The sequence below is a fragment of the Daphnia pulicaria genome, chromosome 2 (assembly GCF_021234035.1).
Source record: "Daphnia pulicaria isolate SC F1-1A chromosome 2, SC_F0-13Bv2, whole genome shotgun sequence".
NCBI lineage: Eukaryota > Metazoa > Arthropoda > Branchiopoda > Diplostraca > Daphniidae > Daphnia > Daphnia pulicaria.
The window spans coordinates 1200340-1218722 of NC_060914.1; the positions used below are offsets into that span (position 1 = coordinate 1200340).

Genomic DNA, 18383 nt, shown 5'->3' on the forward strand with positions numbered 1-18383 from the left:
AAAGAGTGAGTCGCAAACAAGAGTCCTTGAGCTTGGGTGGTAATCGGGGGATGGGAAGCTCGTGTTTACTATCAGAATTTTTTCTCTCGACATCATGCAAGCCTTATGTTTGGTGAGAACTAGACATACAAATTCTGCCAGCAGTTAGTTGTCATAAAGGAATTACACTCACGACAAAATGGTTGAGCCAATCTTTGACTATCAGTTCAGAATCATTATAATTGGAAACAGTACTGTTGGCAAAAGTTCACTGCTCAAGTATTTTACTGATGGGAGATTTGCAGAGGTAACTATGTAACATCTGCCTGTGTTTTCATTGTTTAAATGCGTCGTTAGATGCATACTTGATATTTTTATTTCAGTCTAAGTCCTTCTTTTAATCAAATTTTTTTCCATGTGTGATTTAAGTGATTTGAAGAGCAATATTTTGTAAGTTGCCTTTATTTGTTGTTGAGTAAGTGCATGTCTTTTATTATAACAGTAGCAAAGGTCAATTGTATTTAGGCTTAGTCATTGCAGATAAATATCTAGAGTGAAATGGAATTTTGATTTTGTGTTTTATCTATAGGTCTCTGACCCTACAGTGGGGGTTGATTTCTTCGCACGATTATTGCAGGTTGAAGATGGTACAAGGATAAAACTGCAATTATGGGATACCGCAGGTACAAAATGAACAAGTATTAAAGCTACATATTCAATATTAAAGTGTTGTGTTCTTTTATTGCTATAGGCCAAGAAAGATTTCGATCAATCACCAAATCTTACTTCAGAAATTCGGTACAGTTTGTTTAATTCATCCTTTAGAAAAAGATCACTATATTCAACCAATTTCTTTTTCAGGTTGGAGTTCTTTTAGTCTTTGACATTTGCTGCAGAAAAAGTTTTGAAAATGTTCCTGCCTGGATGAATGAAGCCAAAATGCATATTGAGCCACACAGAGCAGTTTTTATCCTTGTTGGATGTAAACTGGATTTGAAAGAGCAAAGAGAAGTTTCCAGTGAAGAAGCTGAAAGGTTTGCTAATTTCAATGAAATGCCATTTGTTGAAACCTCTGCCAAAACAGGTAAATCTAATCTCAATCATATTCAGTACGTCGTTATACATTCAATTTTGTAGGTGAAAATGTTGAAGAAGCGTTCCGTATTGTAGGCCAAGAAATTTACAACCGCGTTCAATTAGGTACGGTGTTTTAAATTTTTATATTCTAAAATCTCACTAAACATATGTACAAATTATTCCTATTGCATAGGGGAATATTCAATTCACGACGGCTGGGACGGTGTTAAAGCCGGTTACCGACGAGCGGGCCGAGATTACGGTCTTGTAGAAGCCGAAGCTGCTAAGACTTCATGTTGCTGAATGAATCCGTTCTTCCTGAGTACCCCTTTTTTAGACCTTGTACATTTACATATGACATGACAATTTTCAACATTATTCTATAGCAAACTTGTACAGTAAATTTAACCAACGACTGCATAGGCTCAATCTTATTTTGATGTTCACCTTTACCATTATTCATAGTGGAGATGCTCCTCAGCAAGATTCTAATTGCTATTATAATTACGTGATCACGTTTCGTCCTCAACCTGTAGCATTTGAATCCCTTATTATGCTTCGTGATTCTTCTTAAAAGTGTGCGAGACCTTAATAGTACGCCTCAATGACGTACAAAATATAAAATTGATATTGGACGTAAGAAATTTTGTATTGATTAATGTATCAGGAAACGCAAGGATATAAAGATAATTAGGCAACCGATTTCCTTAGAGAAACTACAATGTCGTTTGGAAATCGACTGACGGTATACTCAGAAATAACATCTTTCAGGCAGGTTAAGACAAAGATTCACTTCTTTTTCTTCAAGTCCTCGAAACGGCGAGTAAGATCGTCAAAATCAATGTCGTCATCTGCATCTTTCCCGCCAGGTCCATTCAAATTATCTTCTGGGACAGACGGTAGATCAGGAAGATCCATATCTGACGGTGGACTATTCAGTTTTGTTCGGGGACTTGGTTTCGGATGCTGGTTAATCTGTCATTTAAGTAAATAATTTTTAACCAGCGTTTCTTAATAACAATTATTAGTTGAACAAACTACTTGTAAATTTGTGTTTAGCGGTTTACTATTTCCAGTAGGTGAGTTATCTTTTGAGGATGAGTTGCTGTTCCCTCCCAGATTGTTTGGTGGGATATTAAACGACGATGGTTTCTTTTCATCAGTCACTGGATGAGGAGCCGATGCTAAGGGCGGTTTTTCTTCTTGTTGGTAACTTGGCGGCAATGGATACCCATATGGCGGAGGTGGTGACATAACACCCATCGGTGGTCCGTATGCACCACCTGGATAAGGAGCGTAACCTGCCTGGGGAGGTGGCATCCAGCCTTGAGGTGGTCCTCCAACTGCTCCAGCAACAGGCTGCCCTGGATGAACCCAACCAACTGCCCCACCCATTTTTCCTGCTTCAGTCGCGTTGAAATCGATTAAAAGAGCTTCTTCAGCAGCCGCTGCTTCTCGCATTATCTGTTTTTAAACAACCACAATAACAAAACGAATTGATTTATGAGACAATGGTTCATTACCTGAGGATCCGGTTCGTAGAAAACGTTGTAGTTTTTGGCGATTTCAATCAAGTATTTCTCAACTAAAATTTTCGGTGGAGCTTGTACACTGAGTTTGTGCATCAGTTTTGGAGCAACGGTGCCTATGGCATTATCGCGACAAGCTAAACTGTACGGTTTACCGTACTTAACACCTAATTGCTCTGCAATAATTTTCAATTCAGCCACATCAGCTAGCATTCGGGGTGCTACCCAGATTAGGCTTGAGATGGCCTCTGACAACCCTTCATCTAAAGTTTTCATTTGTTGTACAAGTCCAAATCTGGCAAGTAGCAAGTCACAGTACATTTCAAGTATTTCCATGGCTTCAACTAAGTAATCCTCCCTAATGATTTGTTCGACTCGAATTTTAGCTGGAAAAATAAAGAAATGTTGACAAATACTAGAACAATAACAGGTTGAAAGAAAAGTATTGTAACCTCTTTCAGCTTTGCCAGCAGCAATGTAATCTGCTATTTCCTTGCGGGCCTTTAATGCAAGCTCAGTATTTTTCTTCTCCAGAAGCTTGAGACGATTGACTGCCAATCTAAATGACAAAAAATTCTTTAATTTATTATAAAAGTCAAAAAAGTATAAAAAATAAAGTTAACCTCAGGTTGGTTTTTAGTTTACTGTAGTTGGGTCCACTTTCAAACATGATGAATGCTTAATGATCTATATGAAATAAAACGAAATCAAATGAAAGATAGTCGGGACTCGGGAATCCTGAGATTTCGCAACACATGAGTCATCATTTACAACACTGGATGGATACTATGTTAGGTGTGACAACAAAAACTTACCTTTATTATAGAATAAAGACAGTTCGAAACAGTTGAAGCGAACTTTAAAATGACGTATAGTTAACTTTACTTCACAAAAAAGGAAAACAATTTGATTAGAGAGTGTCACTGACAGACCTGTTAGCTATTGCTACAGAAAAACAACAAAATACAAATGCAGTCTGCACTCTTGAATCGTTAGATTGTGTCAAAATAGAAGTCTCTTCTCACTAGATCCCACTAGATGTCGCGCGAAACCATACAGGAAAAAAACAAACAGGAACAGGATACAGATACAGGCATACAGTGCGATAAAATAGATTAAGTCATGTAAATGGGCAAGTATTTTATTTTTTTTTATTTCTTAATTTTTAGTCATAATAAACGGGAAGTTGCATGAATATCTGTTATCTTATTATACACCTGCTTCTTTATATATTTGATCTTTCATCTTTGTTATCTCCCTCGATAAGAGTTGACATTTCAATCATTGCTAATGGCTTGATGATTCAATCGAAAGGAATTTTATGCGCAACTATCTCCTCTGCGATAAAAATCTATTATTCGCAATGATTTCATGCGAAATTCTACGAAAAAATAGAAGCCAATCAAGCCATAGCCAGCACAGAAGAACAATCAGAAAGATAGAGACCGGTCACCGGTGTTGAACGGTGATCGATGTTACATCTTTTTTTTTATATTAATTTTAAAAAAAATACAGAAACGTTTTTTCTTTGAAAATACGAATGTACATGAAAAATAACATAAATTATTTTGTAAGTTACGTAATAATTTCGTAAGGTGTCGCCGACTAACTTCCGTTAAAAATATCAACAATAGGTAGCGCCACCGTAGCTACCTTAACCCCTCCCTCCCTCTCCCTTTCTTATTGCTTGTGTCCTTTTTTCAGATTGTGTGTGTGGTCTGTAGAGAGAGAGAGTTTTGGCCGTAACTTTAAGCATGATTGGGGATATACTTGGGGAAATCTTGTCGAGTGAGTGTTGGTGAATAACTCCATAGATTTTGTTAGTTTAATCAATAGCCAGAGCACGGTTTTCGGGCCGAAGTGAACAGTAGTGAACTCAAGTAACACAATCTCTCTCTTGAAGTAGTCTGCATGTTATTTTCAAAATAGTGAAACGCGAGGAAGGGCGGCTCTTCACAGAGTTCGACAGTCATTAATCGAAGGCTGGTCGGATGGTTGTGATCGAATTCGACGTACCCCGATCCGTCTCTCTCTCCGCGCTGGACGAAAACAATGTGACCCTTAAAGATTCCCCCGAGAATGGGGGACAGGAATCCAACAAGATGGTTCCAAGAGCAACACTCATCTGTAGACCAAATTCACACCCTTTCCAGGTACTACACAAGCCTCTGCTAAAGCATATTTTGATCAAAGTAATAAGATATGTTATGGTTCGCAGGAGAGAAATCTCAGCCTGGAAAGTGCCATGAAAGTTGGGCGCTCAGTGGCAAGAGTGAAGCCTGCTGTCAACAATGCCATATTTGATTGTAAAGTGTTATCTAGGAACCATGCTTTGCTATGGTACAAAGATGGAAAGGTATTTTTAGAGTGTTGTATTCTATATAAGGTGCGAAAAGCATATAAATGTTTAATTTCATTTTTAGTTTTATTTACAAGACACCAAAAGCAGTAATGGCACATTTGTGAACAATCAGAGATTAAGTAAAGGATCTGAAGAATCAGCACCAAGAGAAGTGTGCTCTGGTGATATAGTACAGTTTGGAGTAGATGTTATGGAAAATTCAAGAAAAGGTATCTACCTTGAATTTTAACATATTCCTAGAATGGTGCATAATCCATGATTCTTTGGAATGCTATAGTTACTCATGGTTGTATTGTAGCCACTGTAAAGCTATATTTACCTGATGGCAAAGAAGCCAAAGCCAGGTAAATTAAAAAACAATTTTCAATGATAGCTTGAATCTGATGAACTGTGTGTATTTTTTTTAAGTCCTTCAACTGGAATTCAAGAAGAGGAAGACAGTTGTGAACTTGGCAAACAAGATCTCTATCAGCTTAATCAATGGATACAGGTAAGGAATCTTATAAATGTTTTTTCACTATTTGTTTTATTTTATTATTTTTACTTTTTCATCTATGTTATTCATTCATGTTTATGTTTGTTAATATCTAGGAAGCAGTAATCAGAGAACAAGTATTAGAAACGAAATTAGGATCGTTGCAGCGTATTGTGAGCGCTACTCGTGAAGCAGCTGAAATGGGCTGGACGGCGCTGATGGAGGAAGATAGACTATTGACTCGAATAGAATCTCTCGAAAATCAGCTTGTCGTCTCTTCTAAAGTACGTATTTTTTATTGGATCATGGAAAAATGTTGTATTTATTTACTTTATCGCATATATTTTGTAAAGAACTTTCACGAAGACAAATTACGTGAAGAGATCCGTAAGTTGTATGACGAGAAAAACATTTATCAGGATGTTTCGAAAGAATCATTACGGAAAGTGCTCACAGAGAAAATGGAAACTTTGAAGAAGTTACAGGAAACTGAACGGTGAATACCACTTCATTGTGATTAATTAACTTCATACATTAAATCATTGTGCGTTTTCTTGACAGATCATTGAGTAACGCTGAAGACGAACGCGACAACATGAAAGAATTGAACGATAAACTGAATGAACAAATACTAGAATTAGCCGAGAAATTCGAAAAAGAATCGGAAGAGTTACAGTCGTGCAAGAAAAAGTTGCAAGAAGCCGACAACCAACAACTTCGTCATGAGCAGGAGATGCAATCAAGGCAAGAAGCCCTTCGAGAAGCTCAAGAAAAAGAAACGATTCTTCTAGCTCAGGTAGATTTTCCATTCATTTCATTTCAAGTTTTTATTTGAAAGTCGTTATCTGTATAACAGGTGGAAAGTAGACAAGCGGAAATCGATTTCACCAAAGAGCAGCTCGCCAATCTCAGACTACGTCTCGATTCAATGAAAGCAACAGAAGAATTGAAGAAGGATGAGAACGAAATAAGCGGGGATGAAGTGGAAGATAAGAGCAACGTCAAAGAAAACCAGACGGAAACATTGAGACAAAGGGTGATCCAGCTCGAGTCGCAACTTAAAACTTCCCATGCAAAGGTAAATCAATATCACTGAAACATCTTTAATGAATACTCACAGGTTTTTTGTTTTCCCTTAGAATCTAAATGGAGACTTTGTCCCAGATCCTATTGGATACAAGTCAAAAGAAGTGGATCGCCTACAAGGTATGAGTTATGTGTTACTTTATCTTGAAAGAATGTAGAATTACTTAAGAGAATCTAGAATCTTTAGAGAAATTTTCAATGTGGTATTGGACTTCTGGTTGTTTATTAAGTCTTTTTGTTTGGCTTCATCATTACTTTTTGTGATTCCTTGTGTTATAATGTCTTGCCCTTTCTCTGACTCGGTTTTTTCTCTTTTCCGCCCAAAAAAATTAATCCATTAAACCCCCTAGTGAGCGTAACATTGCTGCCTATCATCGCTTCCGACTTGTTCGGATACTTGACGTTTTTTTGTTAATTGATGTGTGTAGGTTCATGCACGTGGGATTGTTATCTTTACCGCAATCAGTTGGCATGTTGTAGTTTAATTTTACAAGGTGAATTGTACTAACTCTTTCTTGGCTCTACTCCAGCTTTTCATTGCGTTTTTTGCTGCTTGCCCATTTTGTTTTTTTCTCTTTCTTTGGCTGACATGGAACATTTGCTGTCTCTTTTTTCTACTCTGCTAAATTGATCGCGTCGAGCTTTACATTAGCTGTTCGCTACGAAAATGGATGATGGCTAAGTTATTCCTTTGTTTGGATTGGTGCAGAGCTTTTGGAAGAAACGCGCGCCAAGTGCCGTGTACTTGAGTCAGAAGTGGAGAGACGGCAGTTAGAGGCACAAGATGGTTGGTCTACAGCCGCACATCTACAGCAATACTTTAGAAACCTGCACAACGTTCTCAAAGGCTCATCTGAGCAGGAAGATGAATCCGCTGATGAACCATCTGAGCTCGCTGAGCTCGTCCGTTCCAGTATCGTTTCACTCAATAATGAGTACCAAGAACTTCGAGAAGCTAATGCGAAGAATAAGGATCTTATTTCGCTATTGACCTGTAAGCAAGGAATTTGTTTATCACTTTTTTATGCCAAATACTTCATTTGCAACAACGATATTTCAGTACGACTAAGTAATTACGAAAAGGAAGAGAAAGCCAATCGTGTCAGTGAAACCACCGCTCAGAGAGGTTCAACCTCAGAATTGGAATATCTCAGGGACGAAGTTGCTATCCTCACCATCCAGTTGAAAGAGTAACAAGAAACCATTTTCTATCCATAATTAATTTTCTATTTAACCTCTTTTATTTATTTATTTTTAGGATGGAAGTGTCGAGGATAGAGCAAATTGAGGAACGCCAGAAATGGCAACAAGCCTACCAGTCGCTAGCTCTCAGCGTAGAGAATCGGGACAGTGGAGTGGTTAGCGGATTTAGCAGTCCAATCAGTAATCCACCGAGTTCCCGTGATCCTGAAATGAGAGATTCTGGCATCCGGGAACTTAATTCCGGAGAAGATGCTAATTCGGAAGAATATGTTACCATGCAGGTAAAACAAAATTTTATTTGAAAATTTCTTGAGGCACAGTTTTTAATTTATGTTTTTTTGTTTTTGTTATTTTAAGCAATTGTCTGAGGTACGAAACGAACTCGAAGCTTTACGGCGCCACTACGAAAATGTACAAACGGAAAAGAAGGAGCTAGAAGAAGAATTCTCCCAGTTAAAGGACAACTACTCGTTACTATCTTCTCAGTCAAAAACGGTAAGTCCAGTCACGGTCGTCTCCGTTTCTTCCAAATCTTCTTTCACTGTTTTATGCACAATTTTAATTTGTAAGTTTTCTTCATTATTCTTTGGTTCGTTGATAATTCTATCCATCCATTCTTCTTTTTTCTTTTCTGTTCTCTTTATTTTTCTTTTCTTTTGAATGCCGAATGCATTTTCTAGGTTGGCCGCTGGATGTATGTAGTCCCGTTGGCCGTCCTTGTCTTGGCGGTCCTCATAGCTTTCAGGCCATCGGATTGAAATAACGATAAATTAAAAGACAGAAAAGGGGAAGCACCAATTCTATTTCATCCTTTGTCTTCCTTTAGAAAACTAAATGTGTGTGCCTTCTAAAAGACATATTCTTTTTGTCAGCTGAGAGTCCGTCAACTCTTTTTTTTTCCTCACGTGAAACTGAACGAAGAGGGAATAAGAAAAGGATTTGAACACAAAACAAATAAGAAGCTATTTGAATTCTTCGATAGTCTGCTTGATTTTGGATTCTCCTTTTCCCTCTCGCTTAGGTTCTGTTTTCTCACATTTTTTTTTCTTCAGCTGTATTTGTTACCTTCTTATTATTGGCTTTCTTTTCTCTCGTTCGTCGACTTGTGTTTATGTGCCTTCAAAATTTATTTTAGAGATGAATTTATTGTTTTTGTTAGTTCAATATCCGTGGCCAAAAAAACAACGCAAACAAAAACAACAAAACATTTTTCGCTCTGTATGTTTGCTTCGATTTACTTTATTCTTTAACTTTCATTTTTTTTCTCGTCTTAAACTAACACCGCATTGACGTAAGAAATTTATGCTAACGGTGGACATATAGAGAACAAAAAAAAGCTGATCCATCGATTATTTTCCTTTCTCTCTTTTTCTCTGTTTGTTTGTTTTTTTTTTTGTTTTTTTTTGCTGTGCCTCTTGTTTGTTTTTTTTCGTGTTTGTCTGCGCGTTTTCTGTAGGCGACGGCGTTGTGTCTCATGCCCTTGCTCGTATTGTTCATCTCGTTCTTCCTGGCCTTCTACCGCTTCTTCTCGCGGCTGACGGCTACATTCGAGCCCTGAGAGATTTTGCCGGACAACACGGAAGAAAAATAAGGAGAGAGACAATAACAGCAACAACAAAAACATCATCATCATCATCAATTGTTTTTTTCGTGTTCTTCTACCGATTGTAAGCTTTTTTTTTTTCAATTACTTCTATCTACGCAAATGGCGGGATATGCAGATAATATCCCTTTTTTCGTGTTTTCTTTTGAAACATATTTGCTAGCGACAGCAGCTTTTTAATTTTACCAAGTGCCATCAATATGACAAAAGAGTGATGTCATTAACTAGTGTGTGTTTTCCGTCATCGCTACAGAAAATGGCTTAGTCTCCTTTCTGTGTGTGTATGTAAAACGTACAACGTCGGTGGGGAGGGGGAGAGTCGAATCCTCTTTCCTCCACCTTCTAACAGGACCTGTGCAGAGTTATTTTTTCCTTTGCTATCTCTCTCTCTCTCCATGATTTTCTACTGTCACACAAAACACACACCCCTCCGAAGAATGTTGTTCCTCTTTGTTTTTCAAATGCTTAGTTTTACGGCATAGTTGGCGTGCAATAATAGGCTCCCCTCAATGATTTTTCTTCCTTTTATTTTTTTTTTCTTTTGCTGTCCGTCCTACCTCTGTCTATCCACCAGCTCATTATCGTCGACATCTTTCTCTTGTGTGTGAGGGAAAGTTTAATATTTTTCTCACCAGCCAACGACATTATTTTCAGCTTCGCGCGTCTTCGACTTGAAAGAGTAAGAGTGGATCACATAATATTGATTTGATGGGTCATTGATTTACTCGTTCTGCTCTCCAGTTTTGTGTCACTTTTCCTCCTTAAGGTCTTTGGCGGATAACCATCCGGCGAGATGGATAACCATCGCTGGGAGGCCTCGGATCTTAAGGAGTTTATGAAAAATTTCAACCAACAACAAACATGTTCTATGTTTTGTAGTCTAGTCCTCTTCTACGGATATTGTACACACTCCCCATTTTCTCTCTTTACTATCCCACCTGCCCCTGCCCCGTGTCCTGTTATTTAACTCGCCCCATTAAACATCAGCAACAAAAAAAAAGAAAGAAGAGAAAATGAAAAGAAACTAACAAGACAATACAATACTTTGTTTTTTTCTTTCTTGGTCTGGATCTATGACCGAGTATTGATGCTCATCGCGCTGCGGAACCGAAAGATTATCTGAAGACAATCGTGTCGGTTCTGTTTTCGTGAAGTGGATCGGAGCGACTTTTATGTACATTTTCTTCTCTCATGCAAGTAAGTATAGATGATATGCTGTTTCTTCGTGTTGTAGTTCAAGGTGGCAGCGAAAGCGAGTTGCGGTTATATCCCCGACGTTTTCGTAACTTTCCACTCGACACTGAAGAGTATAGCGCACAGCACGATTCGTATGAAATTCCGTTATTTTATTATTCATCGTTTTTTGTTACGATCCAAGATTTTCTTTGCCTTCCTTTTTGGTCAAACTTGATGTGGAATGATGACCAGCCGAGAGCCAGCTGGACAATCGTGCACGGCTGGAAATGAAATCCCGCCGTGCGCTCGGCTATGCTGTTGCCGTTGGTTCTCTGTGTGTGTGTGTGTGGTGCGTCGTTGAGCGTGTTGAGTGTAAGTACTTTTTTCACCTATTTGAACATCGAGCGCGGGCAAAAAGAGATTTTTTCCCTCGACGCGTCTATATAAGGATCGACCGTTCCGGCGGAGGAGAGAGGAGAACGCGGGGAACAACAAAAAAAAAGAATAACGCACGCGTGCAGAGTGAGACGTTGAGTGTCTGTGTAGAATAGATGCGTAGCTTTTCTTTGATGGAAAAAAAAGAAGGAAATCCTTTTTTGAAAAAGTCGAGTTCCAACATCGTAAATAATGTATTATTGTTTCAGAAAGGGGAGAAGAAAAGGTGCGGAGAGAGTACATCATCGTGGTCCGCTGAACCGAACGCTGAAAATGCCTTACAGCCTTCGGGACGGCCAGCGATGGAGGCCGTCGTTGTCTATCGCTGTTGTCGCAGTCGATTGTGAGGAGCGGGTGAGACGTAACGGAACAACTGGAAGCGGCCGCGACATTTTTGTCTGTCGCTGTAGTTGGATTAAAGTTGTGCGTGTGCGGAGGAGGGCAATTTCGAACGACGTGTTCAGACGTCGAATTCCCTGGCCCATTTAAGGTCTTTCCGAATCGGAGTTAACGATTTTGTCAACAGTTCTCAGTTTTTAAGGTATGTGTCTTTTTGTTTTTTTTTCTCTTTTATTTGGTTGCTCTGCACGTCATAGCGATATACGTTTCGAACCGTGAATGAATCATCCCCGTATAAGTAGACTGTGGGGTCACCTCCCCTCGGCTCCTTTTTATTTTTCTCTTCATCTTTTTTGTTTTCCCAACTGCCTCCTATGTGCTGTACCACTTCCTAACCTCTGCCGTTCTTTTCGGGGGCTGTTGTCAGTCGGTGTGGGAGGAATGTCTCTCTTCACTCCTACCGACGACGACGACCACCCCCCCCCCCTCTCCTTCTACCGCCTCCTCCTCCTCCACCCGCGCACGCTATGGCGAAGAATTTCTGAAACGGTGATGGCGTGGGCTATTTTTAAAAAAATCCGTCGTAGAGACGAACGGGATCTATGCAAGAGAGTAGTCCGGAGCGGCTACATTATAAGAGAAACGACGGCGCAGCCCTCCCACCACCCCGAAAAACCTACAAACCAAAAAACCTTTCGCTCTCTCTTCTGTCTACAACAGACGTCGACACAGACACACGCCACTTTTTCTCGCATTCGCTCTCATCGTGCCGTGCAGTGAGGGTAAACGCTTGCCATATTAGCCGTTTTGCGTCTGTGTTGGTCCAGTTGGTCCAGAGAGTTGCAGCACCCCTGCCCCTCTCGAGAACATCGGGCCGTTCGCGGTCGGTAAAAGCCCAGAACAAACGGAGATTGATCGAGGGAGAAAAAAAACAAACAATCGTATCGGATATTCTTAGCAAACCAACAAAGGATTCGTCACCGTCAATTCCGTAAGAATCTTTTAACATTGTTTTTTTTTGTTCACCTTCCTTTCTGTTGTGTTTAAAAAACAGACAAATTCTTCCATTTCGTTATTGGATCCTCGTTTGTTTGCGTCGTCGTCAATGGAATGACGACGACGAGGGCGCTTAGTTACACGGATGACAAGACGTGACAAGTTAGTGGAATCCAATCAACTTTTGTGCTGTTTGTTGATACGGTCCTGGCCGATCCAGCGATCCTCGTACCGGGATCGGTGTCGCTTGGCGCCGCCAGCGCCATCTATGGGCACCCATCTCTTATGCACGTCAGCAGAGGAATGAAGATGAACATGTCGGCAGAAGGCGGCTTTAGGGCTCATTCCGCAATGTTGGGCAATCAATTCGTCAGAGTCCTTTTATGGAATGAAAAGCGAAGGAAAAATGAAGACAAGTTGTTGTAATAATGAACGAAGAAAAGAAGATTGGCAACAAAAGCCGAAATCTCGGCAATATCCTGCCGACTGACCCAAATCTGATAGAGTGCTGACGTACAAACCACCTACTACTGTTTTACACTTTTTTCCCCCCTTTTTGTAAACGCATTCGCCAAATGAAATTGCCGGTAAAATAACATCATTAAGCAGCGCAGATACGAGCGCTTAATTGCTGTCTTGGGGAAGAATAATAACTCGCTGTAGGAAATAACTTAACCTACTACTCCTTTGGGCTTTCAGAAACGAATCAAATCAATCATTTCTTATTTTGGTATGTACCAGTTGACAGGTAATTGCTTTACCGCAGGTGGTGATTGGATTACAACATTGCGTTCGTTTGTTATACCCCATTCATTTTCTGTGCTGTAGTTTCTGTCGTCGGCAATGACGAATTTTTTTAAATTTAGCGGCGAGCTTATAAGTGATCCAGCTGTTCTCATTCCATCCTTAAAGCGGAGGGGGGAAAGAAACCAAACGGAAAAAGATGAAAGAGAGGGGGGGGGGGGGGTGGATAAACGTGCCACCACCAAACCACGCCCGTCAATCTGTTCCTATTTTCTTTTGTTTCCATTCCAACGAAATGAATCATTTATCCCAAATAGATATTTCTCTTTTCTCAATGCTAGAAACTAATTTCCTGACATTTTGTTTCGTCCGTTTGTTCAAGGTTTTCTTTGATTTCTTCCGCTATTAGGTAATATTGCGTCATGTTGCACAATTAATGGTATTTTTTTTGAATTCGATTGAAATTAGACTCAACAGGTGGCGATTGAATCGCCAAAGGAGCGAAGCCGAGAGACAAGCGTGATTGGACCGAACCCATCGGTCGGTGTGTTCGTGTGTGTGCGACTCTGGTCTTGTGGCCTCTATCTGAATAGCCCGGCGGGCGGGAGCAAAGCGGCAGCTACAGGCTTTACACCATGAGTCAACAGGGAGGAGATGTCAGTTTGGCCCGCGACAGCCCGGCCGAGCAGGTGGTCTCGTCCGTCATTAGCCAGTTACAACAGCAGCATCAGCAGCAGCAGCAGCAACTTCAACAGCAAGAAGGAGCAGGCAATCAACAACAGAGCAGCGCCGAAGACGATCAAGTCATGGTGGCAACGGAACGAGATCTGGCCGAGGATGCCCAGTGGAAGCGCATCCAGCAAAACACATTTACACGATGGGCCAACGAGCACCTGAAAACCGTCGACAAATTCATCGGCAGTTTGGAGACGGACCTGTCGGACGGACTCAAACTGATCGCCCTCGTCGAAGTCTTGTCCGGCAAGAAATTGCCCAAGCACACCAAGAAGCCCACCTTCCGTTCGCAGAAGCTCGAGAACGTTTCCGTGGCTCTGAAATTCCTGGAGCATGACGAAGGCATCCGCATCGTCAATATTGGTGAGTCCCATTTCATTTATTTATTTTTATTTTATTTTATTCCGTAGTTTTTCTGTGGATTTTCTGTTCGTCCCACTTTCTTTTCCGCTCGTTTCCAACTGACCATTTGCTTGGTATTGTTGGCTATTTTTTGTTACGAGTCATCGCTCGTTCCGTACATTAGCCTCTTCTTGTTTCTGTTTCCCCTCAAATCAATTCGTCGGGCATCCGCCGTACTCAATGTCACACATCCGAGAGAGTCAGAGACTAGTTAGAGAGAACCAGAGAAACGGAACATTTCTCTGACCCTCTGGGATGGAAGAGACGAAACAAAAAAAAAGAGTCGAGGTGAAATCGTGACTGAGTATATAACCGAGGGAAACATCTGCCAAACTTCACGCGCTCCCATCGTTTGCGTTATGTGTTATTTCAACCACGTCTTCTTCTTCTTCTTCTTCTTCTTCTTGGTTCTTCTCCTTCCAGCATTTTATTACGGCAGGGTTGGCAGCGTTTGTTTTTTGGTTTCCTCGGTGCCGTTTTTCTTTGCACTGTTTATGGTCTAAAGTCAACACGTGCACGCTGTAGAGCAGCAACAACACGACTAAAAAAGAACCCCCAACTATGATTTCTTATCAGGGATATCACCTATATTTTTTTTATATAGTACGGCCATGTTATCTGCTTAGCTTGTGAACTGGAATCTTTGGGCTTGACGGGAGGGTTTTGATCTGGTAAAAAGTCCGTGGACCGGTCGGCGGGTTTTGCCAGTTTCTAACCCGCCCTTTTTTGTGTGATTGTTTGAACGGTCGACGTAATACCAACGGAATGTCCGTGCTGTTGACTTTGTATAAGCGGCGGGGGTAAAGAGAAAAGAAGAGGAAAAAAAAAACGGGACCATGCGAATGAAAAAAAATGGTTGGATGTTTAGAAGAAAGCGGACGGAAGGGATTCTGCAATACGCCCAGGCTTTTTATCAGTGAATGGATCATCGTCGCAGTCCAATCCCAACGCTGGGCAGCTTCTAAGAAGGGAGGGAGAGTCTTTGAAGCAGCTGTCTCGACCGTATCGGGAAAAATGGTGGGGGGGAATAAGTCAGAAAAAGAAACCCCACAAAAATGATTGCGTGATTTCTGGCTAGACACCGTCTACGGAATTTGGCATCGTTCTTCTCTTTTTTTGTGTAGCACACCATCGCCAGTTTTTCCAGTCATGGATGCATTGATTGGACCTCCTCGCTGGATGGTATACAATGGACCGTATCGCTCGCCTCCCGTATCAATTTGTTTTTGCTTATTCTCTTCCATCGTGCGATTGTCCAACCAAAACTCAGTGGGAGCCCAAGAAGACACGCAATAAAATACGCCGGCAACAAACCAAAAAAAAAAAAAAAACCTCCAGGAAATAAAACACACGCCGTTGAATATCAACAAAACCAGAAAAAGAAATAGAAAAAAAAAGGGAAAGTTTCTCTCGTGTGGGATGGAACTGACGTAGACGGTCAGAGGCTGTTGGTACCGTTCCAAAGTGCCAGAAGAAGAAAAGGGTCAGTTGACGCATCGATGGTCGACTCTCTTGCTAGCTGTCAATCTGGGATTTCTTATATTGCCTTGGATTACGCGCGTCTCTTGATGTGTGAAAAACGGCCCATGTGGCATCATCAAATCCCTCCCGAGATTGTCAAACATCCATTTGCGTTCCTAGTGGTCACACTCACGCATTGGGTTGGCGTATTTTGGTTGTTTTCTATTTCTCCTTTTTTATTTTTTCGTCGAGTGGGCGTTCAATGGTGCCATTGAATTATTGCCCGGAGAGAGATTCTTTATCCTTCGCTTCTTCTTCTTCTTCTTCTTCTTCGTTTGCTTCTTCTTCTTTTTCTTCTTCTTCCTCCGTGGATACAGAAGGAAAAAAAGTAGGCGGAGTTTGACAAAGAGAAAAGAACCCTCGTCGCTAGCTAGTGGCCATATATGGTCTCCTCATGATGTTTCCTTTTTTTATTCTCTAAATTCTCTCTTGCGTTGCCCGTCTAGTTTGTTATGGTAGAGGAATAAGGGAGGCTGCCCTGGCCGGCATATAACCTACTTTAAGAGGGCGAGCAGCGTACACCTTTCGCTTGCGTTGCGTGCGTCCCGTTACGCACGCAACGCCACCTTTTACAGTGCGCCCGTAATAACAATAATAGGTACCGCAAGACGTAGTTGCAGCAGCAGCAGGGCTGTATAATTCCATCTGCACGTAGGGGAGTCTGGATGAGAAGCTGCAAGTCAAATTATTTCAAAACGATCGCCCGTGGTCCGACATGAACAAACAAAAAAACCTACACGAAATAGCCCCAGTTTTGTGTTTCCATGATTATGACATTGTGGTTTTTATTTTTGTGGAAAGAAAAAAAAAATGTCTTCCCTTCTTGAAAGCACAATTTATTATCACCAGTATAATATTATAACCGCAAATTCCTCTATGCGGCGTTGCGGCGGAACAGAAGGAGGTCGATTACAATCGCGAGCTCCTGGGTTATTCTCATGTGGTTCGAACTCGGTGTGCATTATACACAATAAAACATGGACAATTTTCAATTGAAGCCTGAAGGAATTTCTTTCCTTTTTTGTCTATAAAATATGACGACAAATGACTCGTAACAGATTGAATGTAATTTTTTTTTGTTTTGGAACGACCCACGCGTTTCTTTGCGTGGGCTTCCATTATGGTCCGTATCCCGGACCTGCTGATCCAATGCTATTTATTTTATTTGGTTCCACAAAACGGGAGAGAAACATGTTTCGTTTGGTTGTTTTGTTTGTATTTTTCGTGTTTCTTTTTTTTATATTTTTCCTGTTGGCTTTATTTCGTCTACTAATACGTATATAGTCTTCCTCCAGTTGTTGCCATTCACTTCATTGTGTTACTGGCAAACATGCAGCAGGTCGGAGACTGCACGCAAGTCTTGACAGTTATCTCATTTCCTTCTTTTGTTTTCTTTACGAATTTATTGGCCTCTTCTTGCGCCTTATTGCGACGACGTTTCTCATTGAAATTGCTTAAATTTATTTGCGGCTTTTCTTCCATTTTGATTCGGGACTTTTGAGGGGGCGGTAATGCGGCCGCACCATTGACTGACTTCATTCCTTCCAGATTATTCAAATCTCGGCTGTGCATGAGAAACACGTACCACACAGCACACAAGAAGAGATTAGAAACTTTCCCTGCTGTGTTCTAAACGATGGTGCCGTGATGATTGCCTTCTTTTTTGCGTATAGTTAAATGCAACAAATCTTCGAGTCACGCCGGTGTTTTTCTTCTGCTTCTTTTGTCCTCTCTATAACCCCCTCGGCTTTTGAGAAAGAAAAAAGATCACACCATCAGTTGATTTCGTAATTCAAATGGCAAGGCACACACCAGAACGGTTAACCAAAACATATATGGTGCCGGGGATGCAGGTGAATAATATTTCGGCCAAAAAAAAAAAAAAAAGCGCAAGAAAACAGACGCCGGGTTAACACTTAAAAGTGTTGTTGCAATATAAACAGAAAAAAAACAGCAAAACGCGGACTCTCGGTCGCCAGTCACGTTCGCCAGCAGTCTGCCATCGACCCTTTTCCCGCAGACAAGTTCATCGGAGAAAATCAACGTGCACGATTTCACTCCATTTCTCCACATATTGGGCATATAGGTGGCTGGTGGTTGCCGATGATGCCTGGGCTACTCTGGATATTGTTATTAAAAGAATTAGCTTTTTTTCTTCGCTCTCAAGTGGGCCACTAACAGGCTCGGCAGAGAGAGCGCGCGGACAGCACTGCTGATGAGTGAGCCACTGAGAGCTGCATTGAAAATGCAGTCCCTCTCTATGTGCTCCACTCCGCTTATAGGACTTTTTTTATTTTTTAAATAGCAACTAAAAAAGAAAATTACAAATTACAGTCAATATATAGGCGGGGAGAGTTGTTCCATGGCTGTTTTTGCTGACTTGTGTTTCCAGCTCCTTTTAAGGTCAACAGATTCTTTCCCGACCGACCTTATTCGATCTCTCTCGGGGCGCATGCGTGCCCGCGCTGGACGACGTCACCTGCAACTTGTTTCTTTTCTATCATTCCTTTCTTCTGATTCTTTTTTCTCGGTATTCTTATATACTCCTCCAATCATTGCCGAATGAAGAAACCCACAGATGTATAATCTGCATTTTTCGTCCTCGCTCTGTCGTCCGGCTTGGAGGTGGACCAACAAAAACCCAAACCAAACAAACAAACGAAAAAGAAAACCGGGACCCACCGCCAGAGTCTTCAGTCTCCGCCACTAACTTGATCTATT

The 18383-nt window shown here is 41.0% G+C and overlaps 4 protein-coding genes across 11 annotated transcripts in view; 3 read left to right on the forward strand and 1 right to left on the reverse strand.

Moving 5' to 3' along the window:
- The first annotated feature begins 37 nt into the window (after positions 1 to 37).
- LOC124327300 (ras-related protein Rab-39B-like) lies at positions 38 to 1691 on the forward strand. 2 transcript variants are annotated; one of them, XM_046786299.1, is made up of 7 exons: positions 38 to 286; positions 569 to 662; positions 731 to 777; positions 841 to 1063; positions 1117 to 1179; positions 1250 to 1378; positions 1443 to 1691. In XM_046786299.1, exons 1-6 carry the CDS (start codon positions 179 to 181, stop codon positions 1357 to 1359), a joined length of 645 nt encoding a protein of 214 aa, XP_046642255.1. In that variant the 5' UTR covers positions 38 to 178; the 3' UTR covers positions 1360 to 1378; positions 1443 to 1691. The 2 variants fall into 2 exon arrangements, with proteins under 2 accessions (XP_046642255.1, XP_046642254.1); XM_046786298.1 differs by having other exon boundaries at positions 1250 to 1691.
- Positions 1687 to 3578, reverse strand: LOC124327194 (IST1 homolog). Of its 2 annotated transcripts, none has more exons than XM_046786151.1 (6): positions 3401 to 3576; positions 3209 to 3272; positions 3038 to 3144; positions 2580 to 2971; positions 2098 to 2520; positions 1687 to 2031 (listed from the first exon to the last, which is right to left on the reverse strand). In XM_046786151.1, the coding sequence occupies exons 2-6, from the start codon at positions 3253 to 3255 to the stop codon at positions 1846 to 1848; spliced, it is 1155 nt and encodes a 384-aa protein (XP_046642107.1). In that variant the 5' UTR covers positions 3256 to 3272; positions 3401 to 3576; the 3' UTR covers positions 1687 to 1845. The 2 variants fall into 2 exon arrangements, with proteins under 2 accessions (XP_046642107.1, XP_046642108.1); XM_046786152.1 differs by having other exon boundaries at positions 2003 to 2031; positions 2124 to 2520; positions 3401 to 3578.
- A 671-nt stretch (positions 3579 to 4249) lies between these two features.
- LOC124327035 (sarcolemmal membrane-associated protein-like) lies at positions 4250 to 10369 on the forward strand. Of its 3 annotated transcripts, none has more exons than XM_046785845.1 (16): positions 4250 to 4738; positions 4804 to 4941; positions 5009 to 5156; positions 5225 to 5291; positions 5356 to 5437; positions 5539 to 5706; positions 5776 to 5918; positions 5984 to 6218; positions 6279 to 6500; positions 6562 to 6628; positions 6937 to 7002; positions 7218 to 7502; positions 7569 to 7698; positions 7767 to 7992; positions 8069 to 8206; positions 9168 to 10369. In XM_046785845.1, the coding sequence occupies exons 1-16, from the start codon at positions 4577 to 4579 to the stop codon at positions 9267 to 9269; spliced, it is 2379 nt and encodes a 792-aa protein (XP_046641801.1). In that variant the 5' UTR covers positions 4250 to 4576; the 3' UTR covers positions 9270 to 10369. The 3 variants fall into 3 exon arrangements, with proteins under 3 accessions (XP_046641801.1, XP_046641802.1, XP_046641803.1); XM_046785846.1 differs by having other exon boundaries at positions 4252 to 4738; positions 8392 to 10369; XM_046785847.1 differs by lacking the exon at positions 6937 to 7002 and having other exon boundaries at positions 4252 to 4738.
- A 907-nt stretch (positions 10370 to 11276) lies between these two features.
- The window catches only part of LOC124326969 (filamin-A-like), a 28429-nt gene continuing 21322 nt past the window's right edge, over positions 11277 to 18383 (forward strand). The window contains exons 1-2 of one of the 4 annotated variants that reach the window (XM_046785702.1): positions 11277 to 11466; positions 13473 to 14102. In XM_046785702.1, the coding sequence (XP_046641658.1) occupies positions 13640 to 14102 (463 nt within the window). In that variant the 5' untranslated portion in view covers positions 11277 to 11466; positions 13473 to 13639. Of the gene's footprint in view, positions 11467 to 12007; positions 12256 to 13472; positions 14103 to 18383 lie in introns of those variants that run through there. The other 3 variants (XM_046785705.1, XM_046785706.1, XM_046785704.1) reach the window with 3 other exon arrangements.